The 20325-nt window shown below is 43.0% G+C and overlaps 1 protein-coding gene and 1 long non-coding RNA gene across 10 annotated transcripts; one reads left to right on the top strand and one right to left on the bottom strand.

Moving 5' to 3' along the window:
• Positions 1–23: 23 nt before the first annotated feature.
• On the top strand, positions 24–20325 carry C12H2orf74 (chromosome 12 C2orf74 homolog). 7 transcript variants are annotated; one of them, XM_054547529.1, is made up of 5 exons: positions 65–153; positions 2119–2221; positions 18345–18458; positions 18555–18735; positions 19851–20325. In XM_054547529.1, the coding sequence occupies exons 2-5, from the start codon at positions 2145–2147 to the stop codon at positions 20022–20024; spliced, it is 546 nt and encodes a 181-aa protein (XP_054403504.1). In that variant the 5' UTR covers positions 65–153; positions 2119–2144; the 3' UTR covers positions 20025–20325. The 7 variants fall into 7 exon arrangements, with proteins under 7 accessions (XP_024098618.1, XP_024098619.1, XP_054403504.1 ...); XM_054547528.1 differs by lacking the exons at positions 65–153; positions 2119–2221 and adding exons at positions 17629–17823; positions 17919–18112; XM_054547531.1 differs by lacking the exons at positions 65–153; positions 2119–2221 and adding exons at positions 17679–17823; positions 17919–17986.
• LOC129057537 (uncharacterized) lies at positions 7231–17721 on the bottom strand. 3 transcript variants are annotated; one of them, XR_008522127.1, is made up of 3 exons: positions 17497–17721; positions 12033–12220; positions 7231–7942 (listed from the first exon to the last, which is right to left on the bottom strand). It is a non-coding gene; the product is annotated as an uncharacterized LOC129057537 (long non-coding RNA). The 3 variants fall into 3 exon arrangements; XR_008522129.1 differs by having other exon boundaries at positions 7231–7520; XR_008522128.1 differs by lacking the exon at positions 12033–12220 and having other exon boundaries at positions 17497–17629.

Genomic DNA, 20325 nt, shown 5'->3' with positions numbered 1-20325 from the left:
GAATCAAGCGAGCATGCGCACACAGATGTTGAGGGGGGGGGGTCGGGCGAGCTATTTGGAGCCTGCGCAGTCAGGTCCGAGGACGTTTTGACGTCGTCCGAGAGTCTTAAAATCCTGCTCTGGCCGGATTCCACACTCGTGGGGGAAAGGCTGGTATGTTCGTTTTATAACAGGAGTTTTAGCGTCATCTTTTGTCCTTGGATAAGTTTTTTCAAATATAAATATATTAAATATTCATTTAAAATATCTAAGAATTAACAGGCAGCAGTGCATTAGACAAATGGGCAAAGTACTGGGGTACAAAGTTCACAGAAAAATGGTAGTTAAAAATAGACTTTAAATACATGAAAAGATGCTTAGCTGCGTGTTTTTGTGTTTTTTATTTATTTATTTTTGAGATGGAGTCCTGTGTTGCCCAAGCTGGAGTGCAGTAATGCAATCTCGGCTGACTGCAACCTCCGCTGCTCGGGTTCAAGTGATTCTCCCCCCTCAGCCTCCCGAGTAGCTGGAATTACAGGCAGGTGCCACCACGCCAGGCTAATTTTTATATTTTTAGTAGAGATGGGGTTCACCATGTTGGCCAGGCTGCTCTCGAACTCCTGACCTCAGGTTATCGGCCTGCTTCAGCCTCCCAAAGTGCTGGGATTACAGGCTTGAGCCACCGCGCCCGGCCTGTTTTGTTTTGTATTTTTTTTTTTTTTCTGAGACAGGTGACATGATCACAGCTCACTACAGCCTCCACTTCCCAAGCCCAAGCAATCCTCCCACCTCAGTTTCACCAAGTGCTAGGATTACAGGCCAGCTTCAGTTTTAATAAAAATGCAAGTCATCATGATTGGTAAACATTGAAACGTTTGGTAATATACTCAATTATAGGAGGATGTCAGGGAAACAAGTGCCGTGTTATAGTGCTAGTAGGAGCAGAATGCAGCAATCCTTAGTGATTGTCAAAACCACACTGAATAATATTTGCATTTTGATCCAACAATCCCACTTTGGGGAATTTTGCCTCCAAATACACTTGCTTACATATAAAGTAATATGTGTATGAGATTATTGATTGTAATAGCAAAAGATTGTAAACTACGTGAGTATCCATCAGAGGACTGATATTATAAACTATAGTACATATGCACAATGGAGCATTATGCAGCTATGAAAAAGAGTGAGGAATCAGTTCCCAACATACTAATGTGGAACCATCTCTAGCATATCTTACTAAGCAAAAAAAGCCCAGGTGCCAGTGTATAAATTATACTTTTTGTTTAGAAAAGGATAAATGAGAGTATATGATCCTTATTTCCACATAAATTCTGGCAATGTACTCAATAAACTAATAATCATGGTTTCCTATGAGATGGAGGGTATGACTGAGATAGGGTGAGAGACTTCTCAATGTATTCCTCATTATAATATATTGAATTATCTGAATGCTGTTCATTAAAAACAAAAATAACACTACAGTAACTTTTTTTAAAAAAGCTAGAAACATATAATATTTAAAAAGGGGCCAGGTGCGGTGGCTCATGCTTGTAATCCCAGCATTTTGGGAGGCCGAGAGGGGCAGATCACGAGGTCAGGAGATAGAGACCGTCGTGGCCAATGTGGTGAAACCCCGTCTCTACTAAAAATACAAAAATTAGACTGGCGTGGTGGCGCATGCCTGTGGTCCCAGCTACTCAGGAGGCTGAGGCAGGAGAATTGAATCGCTTGAACCAGGCAGTCGGAGGTTGCAGTGAGCCGAGATGGCGCCAGTGCACTCCAGCATGGCGACAGGGCAAGACTTCGTCTCAAAAAAAACAAAAAACAAAAAAACTGGAGGCTGGGTGTGTGGCTCACACCTCTAATCCCACCACTTTGGAAGACTGAGACAGGAGGATTGCTTGAGCACAGGAGTTTGAGACCAACCAGGGCAACATGGTGAAAACCCACATCTACAAAAAGAACATTAACAACAAAAAAACCCCAAATTAGATGGGAGTGGTGGCGGGCGCCTGTAGTCCCAACTACACGGGAGGCTGAGGTAGGGGGATCGGTGGAGCCCAGGAGACAGAGGTTACAGTGAAATTATGGGGAGATTTTTCCTTTCCTGTACTTTTTTTTTTTTTTTTTGACAAGGTTTCCTCTGTTGCCGAGACTGCGCAATGGCGCGATCACAACTCACTGCCCAGGCTCAAGTGATCTGCCGGCCTCAGCCTCCCAAAGTGTTGGGATTACAGGGGTGAGCCACTGTTCCCAGACAAGAATATTATTTTACATGTTTTTACACACACAAGAGTTTTCTTGGAATAACAAGAGTTCATCCAAAGTGTTTTACCAATTTACATTTCCATCTGCAGTATCGAAAACCTTCCCCTTGCTGCATGTCCTCACCAGTTCTTAAAATTGACAGACTACTTTTTTTGGTCAATCTTGTGGTATAAAATATTACCTGATTTTGTTTTCACTTTGCATTTCTGTGATTATTAGCGAGGTGAGCCTCTTATATTTATTGCCTGTTCATGCTTTGTCCTTTGAGAAGTACCTTTTTTCTATTTTGCCTTTCCCTTTTTTATAGGAGTTTTAAAAGTATTCTATACGTTGATCCTTTAAAGATTATTTGTGTGGCAAATATTTTCTACTAGTCTGTGGGTTGCCTTTTTGTTTGTTTTTTGTTTGTTTTGAGACAGAGCCTTGCTCTGTCGCCCAGGTTGGAGTGCAGTGGTGTGATCTTGGCTCACTGCAACCTCGCGCCTCCTGGGTTCAAGCATTTCTCCTGCCTCACCCTCCCAAGTAGCTGGGACTACAGGCACATGCCACCACGCCTGGCTAATTTTTTGTATTTTTAGTAGAGATGGGGTTTCGCCATGTTGCCCAGGCTAGTCTCGAACTCCTGACCTCAGGTGATGCTCCCGCCTTGGCCTCACAAAGCGCTGGGATTACAGTGTGGGTTGCCTTTTAACATAATTTCTGTTTTGTTTTTAACTTTGGAAAGGAATATATATATATGTGGAATATATATATATGTGGAATATATATATATGTGGAATACATATATATGTGGAATACATATATATGTGGAATACATATATATGTGGAATACATATATATGTGGAATACATATATGTGGAATACATATATATGTGGAATACATATATATGTGGAATACATATATATGTGGAATATATATATGTGGAATACATATATATGTGGAATACATATATATGTGGAATACATATATATGTGGAATACATATATATGTGGAATACATATATGGGATATATATGGGATATATATGAATATATATATATGGAATATATATGAATATATATATGGAATATATATGGAATATATATGGAATATATATATGGAATATATATGGAATATATATGAATATATATGGAATATATATGAATATATATGGAATATATATGAATATATATGGAATATATATGGAATATATATGGAATATATATGGAATATATATATGGAATATATATGGAATATATATATGGAATATATATATGGAATATATATGGAATATATATGGAATATATATATGGAATATATATGGAATATATATGGAATATATATATGGAATATATATATGGAATATATATATGGAATATATATATGGAATATATATATGGAATATATATATGGAATATATATATGGAATATATATATGGAATATATATGGAATATATATATGGAATATATATGGAATATATATGGAATATATATATGGAATATATATGGAATATATATGGAATATATATATGGAATATATATGGAATATATATGGAATATATATATGGAATATATATGGAATATATATGGAATATATATATGGAATATATATGGAATATATATGGAATATATATGGAATATATATATGGAATATATGTGTATATATGGAATATATATGGAATGTATATGTGTATATATGGAATATGTATATTTAAATGTATGTATTTTATATATATATAATATATTCAAATATATAATATATATATTTTTTAGATGGAGTTTCGCTCTTGTTGCCCAAGCTGGGGTGCAATGGTGCCATCTCGGCTTACTGCAACCTCCACCCCCTGGCTTCAAGCAATTCTCCTGCCTCAGCCTCCTGAGTAGCTGGGATTACAGGTGCCTGCCACCACACCCAGCAAATTTTTATATTTTTAGTAGAGATGGGGTTTCACCATGTTGGCCAGGCTGGTCTCGAAATCCTGACCTCAGGTGATCTACCTGCCTCAGCCTCCCAAAGTGCTGGGATAACAGGCATCAGCCACTGCACCTGGCCTGGAAAGGAATATTTTAATAAAATTATTTTTATTGTTTTACTTGTTTTGGAAATAGAGGATAGTTTTTTTTAACTAATTTTAAAATCTGACACTAATGTTTATTACTCATTTGGATATCCTCTTGCGTGAAGTGCCTGTTCAAGACTTTTGCCCATTTTCTATTGTCTTATTGATTTACAAGAGTTCTTTATATATTCTGAGTACATGTCCTTTGTATATGAATAGTGTTTAGCTTGTCTTTTTTTTTTTTTGAGACGGAGCCTTGCCTTGTCACCCAGGCTGGAGTGCTAATGGCACAATCTCGGCTCACTGCAACCTCCGTCTTCCAGGTTTAAGCGATTCTCCTGCCTTAGCCTCCTGAGTATCTGGGATTACAGGTGCACAACATCACACCCCGCTAATTTTTGTATTTTCAGTAGAGACGGGGATGTTGATAATCGGGAGGCTATGCCTGTGTTGGGGCAGGAGGTCTATGGGAAAACTATGTATCTTCTGCTAAATTCTGCTACAAACCTAAAACTGCTCTAGAGAAATAAAGTCTTCAAAACAAACAAGAAGTCCTCCACAATCTGTCTAACCTCCTGGTACAAACATGAGCGCAGATGAGCTTCAAGGGCAGGGTGAAATTCACAAACATTGCTTCAGATATGAAGCCTAACCATGGAGACCAAAAAATATCTCCCCTCTGACATCAAGCATGGCTTGTGTATCTGTATTCAACAAGAATAACTTTTTTGCGGGGGATTAGAGTCGGGAGAGTGAGTGTGGTTTTCTCCGTAGTGGAAGTTAACCAATATGTAGGAGGAAGGGTGTTTCAGGGCCATAGATGTGTCCTGTTATAGCTTCATAGTCTTGGATGCTGTAATAAGGCCTCCTGCAGACCTTAGTTCTATTCCACAGCTGCCCGGGGTGTTTATAAAAGTGCAACGTCAAGGTTTATTCCAGAGCTAAAGTCAGAAAAACTTTTGGCCCTTGTCTGTATCTCAGCACTTGCAAGGCTGTCTTGGGCCAAGGTAGAGAGTGTGCAACTGAAAATAGGGATGCTGTGGACTTTCTGGGCCAAGTTCCCTTTCTAGATGTTGGGTGCCTTTTTTTTTTTTTTTTTTTTGAGACAGTCTCGCTCTGTTGCCCAGGCTGGAATGCAGTGGCACGATCTTGGCTCACCGCAACCTCTGCCTCCCAGGTTCAAGCGATTCTCCTGCCTCAGCCTCACAAGTAGCTGGGATTACAGGCATGCACCACCACGCCTGGCTAATTTTGTATTTTTTTAGTAAAGATGGGATTCTCCATGTTGGTCAGGCTGGTCTCGAACTCCTGACCTCAGGCGATCCACCCACCTTGGCCTCCCAAAGTGCTGGGATTACAGGCATGAGCCACCGCACCTAGTTGATACCGGGTTTCTTGATGGGGGAGCCCAAAAGAGGCATCTCAAAGTAATTTTCATGAAGGCAGATTTGAGTCAACAGAGGAAAGGCCTTAGTCTAGTTCTTGTCCGTGCGCTGGAAATGGCCTTTCCCGGGACTAGGTAGGTGTTATGGTCATGTTGCGTAATACTGGGTCTGCAAAGATCCCAGAATGGTTGATGGAAGAATACTATAGCAAGTCATGGATATTCTCTGTAGGGCCAGGTGCTGAGGGTTGGTGAAGTTGTCCTTTGGGGTTAGATCTCAGTTCTCCCTTAGGCCAAGAGTCAGTAAACTAAAACTCAGCCACATTCCTCTGATCCAAGTTCTGTGCCCCAGGGATCTAGGACTCCTGGGATGGAGGTGCACCTGGCCTTACATTTTCTTTTAGATTCTAGTGAGGTCTTGGCTATCCAGGATTGCTCCCAACACTAAGAGTACCTCCAGCAAGAGTGTAGGTGGCGTTAAACTGTATAAACTCCCCTTCATGGGAAGCCTAGCTCTTGAAGGTACCTTCTTGATCTTTATAATAAGAGGAGTGAGAGCCACAGTGAGTCCTGCACTAAGAGGATCATCCTGTGATGTTGAGAGGGAAAATGGGCCTCCTGGACAGAAACACTGAGACACCTTGGGGCCTGCTGTAAGATCCACATCGGTCCTCCTCCACATGCTCCTTTATGCCCACGTATAGTCAGTCAGATGCAGCTACAAGAGTAGACATGAGAGGCTCAGGAAAACAAAGCTGACTGTCCTCACAGGCCCTAGAAACAAGAGGCCCTGCACACCACATAGGGCCAGTAGGAAAGCCCCACAGCATGGAGCAGGAGGTAGAGGGGGCAAGAACTAGAGGAGAGAATAGGTCATCGCTTTTGTTGGAGTTTATGAGGAAAAGGCAAGGGAGGGCAAGCTAAACATCTCAGGATGGGCTACTTTGAATAGTTTCAGGACTCTGCTTGGCCTGGGGATGCTGGAGGCAGAGGAATATTGTCTCCTGGGGTGTGCTGGCCAGATGGAGGAGACTTGGCTCTGGATTGGTTAGTTTCATATCAAAGGGATGCCACAGGCTGCACCCTTTGCTTTCACTAAGAATTGGCTGGTCCCAGGAGGGGCAGCCTCAGCTAGAAAGGTTTTTAACATGTCAAAACAGGCTGGGTGCAGTGGCTCACGCCGGTAATCCCAGCACTTTGGGAGGCCGAGGCAGGAGGATCACAAGGTCAGGAGTTCAAGACCAGCCTGGCCAAGATGGTGAAACCCCGTCTCTACTAAAAATACAAAAATTAGCCGGGTGTGATGGCAGGTGCCTGTAATCCCAGCTACTTGGGAGGCTGAGGCAGGAGAATCGCTTGAACCCAGGAGATGGAGGTTGCAGTGAGCTGAGATTGCACCACTGCACTCTAGCCTGGGTGACAGAGCAAGACTCCGTCTCAAAAAAAAAAAAAAAAAAAAAAAAAAGATGTCAAAACATTATAATATACAGAAAATCAAAATATATAAATACAGGCTACACTAGATACCTATTGCTGCATAACAAGTGACTCCAAAACTTAGCAGCTTAATTCAAACATTTATTAACTCTTAGCTTCTGTGAGCTTGGTGATCCTGGCTCAGGGTCTTTCTAGAGGTTGCAGTCAAGATGTTAGTCTACAGTAATCTGAAGACTCATTTGGGGGAGAATCCATTTCCAAGCTTCTTCACATGGTTATTGGCAAGAAGCCCTAGTTCCTCCCTGGCTGTTGGAAGCAGGGAGGGCTCAGTTCTTCAGCATGTGAGTCATTCCATGGGCTGCTTGAGTGTCCTCACAACATGGCAACTGGCTTCTCCCAGAGCAGGTGACCTGAGAGAAAAGGCAAGGAGGAAGCCACATGTGTTTTATGACCCACTCTCGGAACTCACAGACCCTCACTTTTGCTTCATTTCAGTCATTAGAAGAGATTTACTACTATAAATCCAGTCCACGCTCAAGGGAAGGGAGGAATATTAAATAATTAAAACCATCACAAAGTCCAACACCAAATTGATCTCCACAAATTCAGTCCAGGTACATTGTGGCAAAGGCCACACTGCCCTGGTTTGCCGCATATCCAGTGATTTCAGTCTCTTGGAGACAATGGTATTTAAACCATGAAGCTTCTCCCTTTTGTGGATTAGAGGTGTGAGATTTCTGGCGCATCATGGTGAGTCTCATTTGGAGTCTGCACAAGGTTGAGGCTCCCAGGTCTCCCAGGGTCAGGCTTTCAGAAGGCCATACTTTAAAGGCTGGGGGTAGAACAAAGAGTGGGTTAGGAAATGCAGGACGGGGATCCTGCCAACACCGGTTTGTGGAGTGGACTCTCTCCTTAAAGCTACCTGGTAGCCTGACTGTGCTGTTTACTAAATATTACCAAGCATGTCGGGCGCGGTGGCTCATGCCTGTAATCCCAGCAGTTTGGGAGGCCGAGGTGGGCGGATTACCTGAGGTCAGGAGTTCGAGATCAGCCTGGGCAACATGGTGAAACCCCATCTCTACTAAAAATACAAAATTAGCCGGGCGTGGTGACACGTCTGTAATCCCAGCTACTCAGGAGGCTGAGGCAAGAGAATCGCTTGAACCTGGGAGGAGGAGGATGCGGTGACCCGAGATCGTGCCATTGCACTCCAGCCTGGGCAACAAGAGTAAATCTCCTTCTCACCAAAAAAAAAAAAAAAAAAAAAAAAAAAAAGCCGGGCACGGTGGCTCATGCCTATAATCCCAGTACTTTGGGAGGCCGAGGTGGGCGGATCACCTGAGGTCAGACATTCGAGACCAGCCTCAACATGGAGAAACCCTGACTCTACTAAAAATACAAAATTAGCCGGGCGTGGTGGTGCACGCCTGTAATCCCAGCTACTTGGGAGGCTGAGGCAGGAGAATTGCTTGAACCTGGGAGGCAGAGGTTGCGGTGAGCCGAGATCGTGCCATTGCATTCCAGCCTGGGCAACAAGAGCGAAACTCCGTCTCCAAAAAAAAAAAAAAAAAAATTACCAAGCATCATTATAAATGAAGGGAAAATAGAAGTGAGGACAGAGAGGAGGAAGACAATTTAAAATGTTTCAGTAAATCAATAGTAGAAGGATAAAGATGTGAAATTTATTTATTTATTTTTTTGAGACGGAGTCTCGCTTAGTCACCCAGGCTGGAGTGCAGTGGTGCGATTTCAGCTCACTGCAAGCTCCTCCTCCCAGGTTCATGCCACTCTCCTGCCTCAGCCTCCTGAGTAGCTGGGACTACAGGCGCCCGCCACCACGCCTGGCTAATTTGTTTTGTATTTTTAGTAGAGACTGGGTTTCACCATGTTAGCCAGGATGGTCTCAATCTCTTGACCTCATGATTCACCCACCTCGAACTCCCAAAGTGCTGGGATTACAGGTGTGAGCCACTGCACCTGGCCAAAGATGTGAAATTTAAAATGTATAAACTGGGCGCGGTGGCTCACGCCTGTAATCGCAGCACTTTGGGAGGCCGAGGTGGGCAGATCACCTGAGGTCAGGAGTTCAAGACCAGCCAGGCCAACATGGTGAAACCCTGTCTCCACTAAAAATATAAAAATTAGCTGGGCATGGTGGTGCACACCTGTAATCCCAGCTACTCAGGAGGCTGCAGGAGAATCTCTTGAACCTGGGAGGCAGAGGTTGCAGTGAGCTGAGATCGTGCCACTACATTCCAGCCTGGCTGACAGAGCAATGCTCCGTCTCAAAAAAAAAAGAAAAAAAAGAAAATATATGTCTTCCTTTACTTCAGATAAAATTTAGTATTTGGCTAGGCGCGGTGGCTCACGCCTGTAATCCCAGCACTTTAGGAGGCCAAGGTGGGTGGATCACTTGAGGTCAGGAGTTCAAGACCATCCTGGCTAACATGGTGAAATCCCGTCTCTACTAATAATACAAAAATTAATTGGGCGTGGTGGCGAGCGCCTGTAATCCACTCGGGAGGCTGAGGCAGGAGAATCGATTGAACCTGGGAGGTGGAGGTTGCAGTGAGCCAAGATCATGCCATTGCACTCCAGCCTGGGCGATAAGAGCGAAATTCTGTCTCAAAAAAAAAAAAAAAATTTAGAATTCAAAAGTTCAAATTCCAGTAGTGGATCATCCTACAGTATACTTGATCAGTGCTTTACAAAGCTGTCAAGGTCATCAAAAACAAGGAAAGTTTGAGAAATTGTCACAGCCAAGAGGAGCCTAAGGAGACATGATTTAATTGTAATATAGTGTCCTGAATGGGGTCCTGGACCCAAAAAAGACATTAGGTAAGAACTAAGAGAATCTGAATCAACCATGGGCTTTAGTTAATAATAATTTATCAGTATTGGTTCATAAATCATAACAAATAGATCACACTGATTTAAGATATTAATAATAGGGGAAACTGGGTGTGAGGTATATGAGAACCCTCTGTACTGTCTTCTCAGCTTTCCTGTAAATCCAAAAACATCCTAAAAAATTGTTTTAAGTCTGCTTTTGTGCAACAGTTACCAAAATCTTTACAGAGAGGAAGAGCACTAGGTTACCAATCATGGGCCATGAACATATTTACTGTGTGCTTAAAAAGAAACAGAAAAGGCTGGGCTAGGTGGCTTATGCCTATGATCCCAGTACTTTGGGAGTCCAAGGTAGGCAGATCACTTGAGGTCAGGAGTTCGAGACCAGTCTGACCAACATGGTGAAACCCCATCTCTACTAAAAAAAAAAAAAAAAAAAAAATACAAAAATTAGCTGGGTGTGGTCGTGCATGCCTGTAATCTCAGCTACTTGGGAGGCTGAGGCAGGAGAATCGCTTGAACCTGGGAGGCAGAGGTTGCAGTGAGCTGAGATCACACCACTGCACTCCAGCCTGGGCAACACAGTGAGACTGTCTCAAAAAAAAAAAGAAAAAAGAAACAGAAAAGTTTAAAGTGTTTGACTAATCATATTTAAGCAAGTTCCCAATAAAAATAAGTTGCTCAAATGACAAATTTGTGATTCAGGGGTTTCTTTTAATTCAACAAAGAGAAATAAAGACCCCTGTGATTAAGAAAGACTTTGACATCTACAAGAGAAACTAATTTCTAGGCTTGAGAAGATTGCTTTGAGTCAGAAAATATGCTTTATTTCCCATTAATTGTTTATGAAATGTTTCTACTATTTTAACAATTTCAGTCTCATCACCAATGAATTTTTTTTCTCTTTTGATTTTTTTAATCCTCACCTCCACATCCCCCCAAAAAGCCAGAACAGTTGTTGGGCTCTTCAAATAAATGTGATTTATTATATTATCTCCCTTTTGCAAGCTAATTAGATGAATTATAAAGAAATCAAGGTTTTTTTTCCTTTGTTTGTTTTTGAGACGGAGTCTGGCTCTGTCCCCCAGGCTGGAGTGCAGTGGTGCGATCTCACTGCAGTGAGCTTGCTCACTGCAAGCTCCGCCTCCTGCGTTCACGCCATTCTCCTGACTCAGCCTCCCGAGTAGCTGGGACTATAGGCACCCGCCACCACGCCCGGCTGATTTTTTGTATTTTTAGTAGAGATGGGGTTTCACCGTATTAGCCAGGATGGTCTCAATCTCCTGACCTCGTTATCCACCCGCCTCGGCCTCCCAAAATGCTGGGATTACAGGTGTGAGCCACCGTGCCCGGCCCCAGAAATCAAGGTGTTTTTTTTTTTAGCAGTTTTTAGACCTAAAGCAGAACATTGCTTTTTTCTTAAAGGTTAAGAGGAGACAGAATTTCAAGAATTAGAAATAAGGCTGGGCGTGGTGGTTCACACCTGTAATCCCAGCACTTTAGGAGGCCAAGTGGGAGGACTGCCTGAGCCCAGGAGTTCGAGACCAGCCAGGGCAACATAACCAGACCGTGTCTCTACAAAAAAATTAAAACATTAGCCAGGCATGGTGGCATGTGCCTGTAGTTCCAGCTACTTGGGAGGCTGAGGTGGGAGGATCACTTGACCCTGGAAGGTTAAGGCTGCAGTGAGCTATGATTGCACTACTGTACTCTAGTCCAGGCAACAGAGCAAGACCCAGTCTCAAGAAATTAAGTAAAAACATATTGAAGAAAAGGGAATGAATAGAAGTTAAAATAATCAGCTGGGTTCTGTGGCTCATGCCTATAATCCTGGCACTTTGGGAGGCTGAGGCAGGCGGATCACTTGAGCCCAGGAGTTCAAGACCACCCTGGGCAACATGGCAAAACCCTGTCTCTTTTAAAAAAGAAAACAAAAATCAAAACATAAGCTATTTGGAGCCAAAAAAACCAATGAAACAAAATGGATGAGATTTAGAATAAAAGATAAAGAGCCAGAGGCAATAAACTTTGAAAATAAAACATTAATATTTTAATATCAGAGTTGTACTCACATGTATATGTACAAATATGTCCATCAATGCTACTAATAAAAGCAGTAAGTTGTCCAACAATAAGAAAATAATTGGCCGGGCATGGTGGCTCATGCCTGTAATCCTAGCACTTTCAGAGGCCAAGGCGGGCAGATCGCTTGAGCTCAGGGGTTTGAGACCAGCATGGGCAACATGGTGAGACCTCGTCTCTACAAAAAAATACAAAAAGTTAATGGGCATGGTGGCATGCACCTGTAATTCTATCTACTTGGGGAGCTAAGGCAGGAGGATTGCTTGAGCCCAGGAGGTAGAGACTGCAATGAACCAAGATCACGCCACTACAGCCTGGGTGACAAAGTGAGACCCTGTCTCAAAAACAACCACAACAACAAAAAGATTCTAGGTATTTAGTCTCCATTTCTCTGCTTTGTTGCAGACCAATGACAATTTAGGGACTACACCAGTCTATAGATCACACTTAGAGTAGCACCAGTTGACCAGATCCCTCAAATATTTGATTGATTGACTGATCGATTGATTTGAGATGAAGTCTCACTCTGTCGCCCAGGCTGGAGTGCAGTGGCGTGATCTTGGCTCACTGCAACCTCCCCTCTGCCTCCTGGGTTCAAGCGAGTCTCCTGCCTCAGCCTCCCGAGTAGCTGGGTTTACAGGCCCATGCCACCACGCCTGGCTAATTTTTGTATTTTTAGTAGAGACGGGGTTTTACCATGTTGGCCAGGCTGGTCTCGAACTCCTGGACTCAAGTGATCCACCTGCCTCAGCCTCCCAAAGTGCTGGGATTAACAGGTGTGAGCCACTGTGCCTGGCCTGGAGGGAACCTATTTAATGCTCAAGAAGTCAGATCAGGAAATGGCAGATGGGTGCTATGCCTCTTGTATCAAGGCTCAGAAAAGGAGGCAGTGTGATGCTCATTGCAACGCTGTGTTGGTCAGGAATCTTGGGGTGCAACATCCATGAACCCCAATTAAACCAGCTTAAGCCAAAAAGGAAAGGCATGGACTCACACAGCTGAAAGTCCAGCTTCCTGTCCACACTGTAAGTCAAGCCTTCAGGCATAGCTAGATCAAGCAGAGCTCTTTTTAATCTGTCTCTCTCCGTACTCTCAGCCCTGCTTTCTTCCATGCTGGAAGTTCCTGCAAATATCTTAACACTGAGGTTAATTAAGCTGATTTAGATCACATGTTGACCCTTGAACTGTGGACTATCCTGATCAGCCAGGCCTGAGTCCTGTGTCCACTGCCCCTAGTTTCCAAATTCAGGCAGCTGTGATGGAGTCCTTTGAGTGTCCTCACTCATCCTGTAATTCCTGGATCATGTTTTTGTCACAGGATTTCAACAGATCACACGGATCAAGGCCTTAGGGAGGTGGTTGGGGATTCACATATGCCCTGGACCATCTGGAGCCCAAGTTGCTGCAGACCCTGTCACCACGAGTGCACACCCTCTGGCCACCATAGCAAGGAAGTCTGCAGGCAGGATGTAGGCAGTAGGGCAGGACTGCTTATTCTGTATGGAAGAGGCAATATCTGACCCCAACATGGCAGATGCCAGGAGCACAAGAAAAGCCCCCCTTGCTCCAAAGAGAACTCCTGCTCCCCCATCTTCTGGGTGGTGCCTGAAATTCTACCCAGACTGTCTTACTTTAACCTTAGGCCCACATTAAGGTCCAGATACCCATGAGAGTGACCATCAGGCATTCTTGTTGTGAAGAGTTAGAAAACAGGTTTTGTTAACGAGGGAATAAAAATCAGTGTAGGATAGGAGGTGAGAAATTACAAAGACTATGAAAGACCTTGGGGGTAGGAGGTGAGAAATTACAAAGACTATGAAAGACCCTGTCACTTCCCAGCATGCCTGGGACTGGAGCTGGATAGGGCAAGGGGTTGGGATATACGTAAGTGACAAGGTGTTTTCTGTATCAAGTGAGAACTCAGAAAAAGCACGATTGGAAGTGTCACTGAAACACCAGGGGTTCTGTCTAGGTCTTGCTGCTGGCTGCTCAGAAAGCCAATCACTGAGACAACGAGTATTGCCAGGGAAGAAGGCTTAGGCTTTAATCTGGTGGTGCAGCTGAGGTGAACAGGAGATGAAGGCTCAAATCTGTCTCCCCAGTCGATTAAGATTGAGGGATTTACATAGTGGGGAACGCGGAAAAACAGGAAGTAGGGAGGGGTAAGGAAGCAGTCAGGATGGGGAGTCTGGTGTCTCATTGTCTGGAGGTAGTGATCTGATGGGTTTCAGTTCCTTGCCTGGGGGTCAGTTTCCTGAGGAAGAAACTCTGATGAGATAGTTTCAAGTTTTAAGACCAGGGGAGAGTCCATTTCTATGTTTATTCAGCAAACTATACATATTAGTTTTATGGGACAATTGGGCTGATTTCAAAAGGAAGCCCAATGGATGGTGATTGCATAATGGAAGAGAATCCCAGAACCAAGTCTTTTTTTTTTTTTTTTTTTTTTTTGAGACGGGGTCTCACTCTGTTGCCAGGCTGGAGTGCAGTGGTGCAATCTCAGCTCACCGCAACCTCCACCTCCTGGGTTCAAGCAATTCTCCTGCTTCAGCCTCCCAAGTAGCTGGGACTACAGACACATGCCACCACACCCGGCTAATTTTTTGTATTTTTAGTAGAGATGGGGTTTCACCATGTTAGCCAGGATGGCCTCAATCTCCTGACCTTGTGATTCTCCTGCCTCGGCCTCCCAGAGCGCTGGGATTACAGGCGTGAGCCACTGCACCCAGCCTTTTTTTTTTTCTTTTTTCAAGATGGAGTCTCGCTCTGTTGCCTAGGCTGGAGTGCAGTGGCACGATCTCAGCTCACTGCAACTTCTGCCTTCCCAGTTCCAGCAATTCTCCTGTCTCAGCCTCCCAGGTAGCTGGGATTACAGGTACGCACCACCATGCTGGCTAATTTTTGTATTTTTAGTTGAGACGGGGTTTCGCCATGATGGCCAGGCTGGTCTCAAACTCCTGCTCAAATGATGCGCCCACTTTGGCCTCCCAAAGTGCTGGGATTACAGGCGTGAGCCACCACACCCGGCCAAGAACTAAGTCTTAAAAGGATTGAGAGGTGGGACGAGTAAAGGGCTGAGGTAGGGGTAGAACATTTACAGTGGGGAAACAAATTGAACAAAGGGTGGAGATTGAAATAAAATCTGTATATGCTGGTGGTTTTGGTTTTGCAATGCCTGCTGTTTACCTGGCTACTTTACAGACAAATTCCCTTTTCTTTGTTCCATAAATAATTTTTAAAATTGGGATAAAATATACATAACATAACATTTACCATTTCAACCATTTTTAAGTGTGCAGTTCAGTGGTATTAAGTATGTTCACATTATTGTGCTACCATCACCACTGTCCACCTCCAGAACTTTTTCATAATTCTAAATTGAAACTCTACGGCCATTAAACACTAATTTCCCATTTCTTCTTCCCTGCAGTACCTGCTAACCATGATTCTGCTTTCTGTGTCTATGAATTTGACTATTTCAGGTACCTCATAGAAGTGGAATCATACGACATGTGACCTATTGTGTCTGGCTTACTTTACTTAGCATAATGCCTTCAAAATTCTTCCAAGTTTGTAACATGTATCAGAATGTCATTCCTTTTTTTTTTTTGAGATGAAGTCCTGCTCTTGTTCTCCAGGCTGGAGAGTGCTATGGTGCAATCTTGGCTGACTGTGACCTCCGCCTCCCGGGTTCAAGCAGTTCTCCTGCCTTGGCCCCCCAAGTAGCTGGGATTACAGGCACCTGCCCCCACGCCTGGCTAATTTTTGTATTTTTAGTAGAGATGGGGTTTCACCATGTTGGCCAGGCTGGTCTAGAACTCCCCTCAGGTGATCCACCCGCCTCAGCCTCCCAAAGTGCTGGGATTAAATAGGCATGAGCCACTGCCCAGCCCAGAATTTCATTCCTTTTAAAGCTGAATAGTATTCCATTGAGTGTATATACCACTTTTTTTTTTTTTTTTTCAGATGGAGTCCCACTCTGTCACCCAGGCTAGAGTGCAGTGGCACGATCTCGGCTCACTGTAACCTCTGCCTCCCAGGTTCAAGCGATTTTCCTGCCTCAGCCTCCCAAGTAGCTAGGATTACAGGCGCCCGCCACCATGCCCAGCTAGTTTTTGTATTTTTAGTAGAGACCAGGCTGGTCTTGAACTCCTGACCTCAGGTGATCCACCCGCTTTGGCCTCCCAAAGTGCTGGGATTACAGGCGTGAGCCACCACGCCCGGCCACCACATTTTATCTATCCATCCTTCGATGGACATTTTGGGTTTTTCCACCTTTTGGCTATTTTGAGTAATTCTGCCATGAGCAAGGGTGTACAAATATCTGTTTGAATCTCTGCTTGCAATTCTTTGTGTATACACCCAGAAATGGAATTACTGCATCATATAGTAATTCTTTACTTAATTTTCTGAGGAACTGCTATACTGTTTTCTACAGTGACTGTACCCATTTTACATTCCCACCAACAATGCACAAGCGTTCCAATTTCTCCATATCCTCACCAATACTTTTTTTCTTTCTAAAGTAATAACCCCCCTATTGGGTATGAGGTGGTAACACATTGTGATTTTGATTTGCACTTCCCTAATGATTAGTGATGTTGATCTTTTTTTTCATGTGCTTATTGATCATTTGTATATCTTCTTTGGAGAAATGTCTTGAAATCCTTTGCCTGTTTCAAAATTGGGTTTGTTGTTGTTGAGTTGTAGGAGTTCTTTATATATTCTGGATATCAGTCCATTAACAGATTATGTGATTTACAAATATTTTCTCACCATTGAATATGATGATAGTTGTAGGGTTTTCACATATGGCTTTTATTATGTTGAGGTAGTTTACTTCTATTTCTCATTTGTTGAGTGGTTTTAGCATGAAAGTGTGTTAAATTTTGTCAAGTGCTTTTTCTGCATCAGTTGAGATGATAATTTGTTTATTTTTAATCTTCATTCTGTTAATGTGATGTTTTACATTGGTTGATTTTTGTGTACTAAACCATCTTTGCATTCCAGGAATAAGTCCCACTTGGTGATGGTGTATCATCCTTTTAATATGTTGCTGAATTTGGTATCCTAGTACTTTGTTGAAGACTTGTGCATCAATATTCATAAAGGATATTGGTCTATAGCTTTCTTTTTTTGTAGTGGCTTTGGTATCAGGGTAATGCCAGCTACATAGAATGATTAGTAAGTGTTCCCTCTTCAATTTTTTGAAAGGTTTGAGAAAGATTGGTGTTAGTTCTTTGTTAAATGTTTGGTAGAATTCCACAGTGAAGCCCTGAGCTCAGGGCTATAGAGAGGGATTTCATAAGAAGGAAGTAGACCAATTGTTCATGGTCTGTGAAAGAAGCAATAAAAGAAACAGGCTCAGGTTAGGAAAGGAAAGGTGGTGTTTGGAGAGTAGGGAGAAAATTCTTGCCCAAAGAATGGTCAAGACAGTTTCAAATGGCCTCTAACCTGGACCTCTCAGAAGAGGGGGACGAACAGGCAACAGCCTCGTGGTTCTCCAGCCTCCAGGTGATGGACTGGGTTGGATTGGCTCTCTGGTCTCTCTAACTCAAGGGCTCCATGATTCTATGATGTCACTGACGAGAGAAGAATGGGGAGCTGGGCTCAGCTCCAGCTGTTCTGATTCCTCTCTCCTCTGGGTCCTGATAGTTTTTGGGGTGAGGGAGGTGAGCTGTGTGATCACACGTGTCCCAACTCAGTCCCCCCTCTGGCCACCTCAGCCCCCCCTCTGGCCACCTCAGCCCCCACCACAGTTATGGAGAGAAATTAGCCAGTGTGAGTCAACTCCGCAACAAGCAGAGCATCTTTCATGAAGCTGAACTGACCAAAAGAACAACAAAGAAAACAGCTTTTTATTCCTCTGTTTCTAGAAAACTTAAAGAACAAGAGAACTACATTCAAATTGAGCTGGAAAAGAATATTTGGACAGTCTGTGATTGTGAGAGTGGATGAGTCTTCTAGCTAAACCTATAAGCTTCGAAACCACAGCAATCACTTTCTTCATCATCCTTCTAATTTGCCTCATTTGCATCTTCCTTTTATTGGTGGTTTTTTTATGTAAATGGTATAAATCCATGCTGATAATTGGGATCAGATTTCAAGTCACATTAGCAAATGTATCTAGAAATAATGTAAAACAATTTAAAACAGAACAAGTAATGATACCATAATTATCTACTTTTCCATTTCAGCATTTTAGAAATGCTGATATCCTGTTTAAAAGTGAAGTTTCTATACCACACTTTAAAATCAGGGCCATTCTTCCTTTTCTGAATTTGTGGCTTGTTTGTTTTCAGTTTCCAAGGCAGAAAAGGTAAAGAGACAAAGAAAGTGCCTTGTACAGATGCAAACGGAGGTGTAGGCTGTGCAGCTGCCAAAGTGGTGACAAGCAATCCAGAGGACCATGAAAGGCGAGTGTGGTGCAGGATGTGGCAGAGGCCATTTTGTGTGTGATAGTGGGGATGAGAATGCATGAATGTTTAAAACTCTACCGATTAATTTTCTAGGATCTTAATGCAAGTCATGAACTTGAATGTGCCGATGAGGCCTGGCATTCTTGTCCAGAGACAGAGTAAGGAAGTGTTGGCCACACCCTTAGAAAACAGAAGAGACATGGAGGCAGAAGAGGAGAACCAAATAAATGAGAAGCAAGAGACTGAGAATGCTGGAGAAACTGGTCAAGAAGAGGTGATGTGTTTTTCTACTCTCAAAGAGCAGTTTAGAATTTGTTTGATTGAAAAGAAGGTACATTCCTCAGCTAGGTATAATAATAGGAGATGGAGGGCCAGGTGGGTGGCTCACGCCTATAATCCCAGCACTTTGGGAGGCCAAGGAGGGCGGATCACGAGGGCAGATTGAGACCAGCCTGGCCAACATGGTGAAACCCCATCTCTACTAAAAATACAAAAATTAGCTGGGCGTGGTGGCACCCGCCTATAGTCCCAGCTACTCGGGAGGCTGAGGCAGAAGAATTGCTTGGACCCGGGAGTCAGAGGTTGCAGTGAGCCAAGATCGCCACTGCGCTCCAGCCTTGTGACAGAGCGAGACTCCGTCTCAAAAAATAATAATAATAATAATAATAATAATAGGAGATGGAGTTGCATGTAACTTAGGTTTGTAGGTAGAATGAGTCCAATGCCCACAGTCATTTAAGCCATTCTGGTTGCTTATCAGTTCGAGTTACTAAACCATTACATATGCCAAGTCTAGAAACTTGCTTAGTCTTCATTCTTACATTTGTGTTTTTCTTAATAATTCCCCTTCAGTTTGTTTTCTCAAAATCCTAGAATCTTAGAGCTGTTAAGAGACCACCTAGGGATCCAGCCCTCTCCTGTTTCCAATGAGAAAACGAGATGAATTGTTTACCTCTCCACTGTGGCCAAGCTTAGGCCCAGACCGTAGCCGCCTGTGCTAGCTCCAGGGTCCTACAACAGCACACAACACAGCTGGGGCCTTCTTGACTCCCTGCGTCTGGACTCCCTGACAGGAACAACTCACATACCCTCCCACCCCATGGCCATGCCCGGTCGATGACAGAATGATGGTCCTGGTGGCTCTTGGGTTTGACCACTTCATGGAGAGAATTACATGTCACCAAATGTTATTTGAATATGTCAGTGTATGCTTTTATAACCATAAAAATGTGAAAATGTGATCATGATGGATTATTGCTGCTTTTCTATATCATTTAGAAATGCTTTTTCTGTTTCTTATTAACAGTGTACATATAACCTGTAATTTTAAAAGCAGGGCTTGTCATAAATTGATTATTTGTTTATATTGTTTATCCGATTCTCTTGCAGGATGATGGTTTGCAGAAAATACACATATCTGTCACTAGAACTCCTTCAGTTGTTGAAAGCCAAAAAAGACCTTTAAAAGGAGTGACATTTTCTAGGGAGGTAATTGTTGTGGATCTTGGGAATGAATACCCTACACCTCGAAGCTATACTCGAGAACATAAAGAGAGGAAATGAAGCTCAAAAAGGGGTAAGAGTGAAAGAAAATGTAACGTTTGACTAACATTGAAATGACTGAGGGTACAAAATCATGTTGAAACAACAAAACAATGGGGAATTAAGCAAATAAAGATATTATTTTACCTTTGTGCAGAAAGGAGTGGGCCACGTGCAAAATTCTGTAAGTAAAATACTTAGAGCTTGAATATAATTTTTTAAAATTCAAATCTGAGTTCAAGAAATTGATTGTATTTCCCTTAAAACTGTCTACTCAAACACTGTTCTGGCATGTGAATAAAATGATTTTTGTTTGTACAAA

The sequence above is a fragment of the Pongo abelii genome, chromosome 12 (assembly GCF_028885655.2).
Source record: "Pongo abelii isolate AG06213 chromosome 12, NHGRI_mPonAbe1-v2.0_pri, whole genome shotgun sequence".
Classification (NCBI taxonomy): Eukaryota; Metazoa; Chordata; class Mammalia; order Primates; family Hominidae; genus Pongo; species Pongo abelii.
Note: the sequence above shows the minus strand (reverse complement) of the source record. Positions and strands in the feature narration are given on the sequence as shown.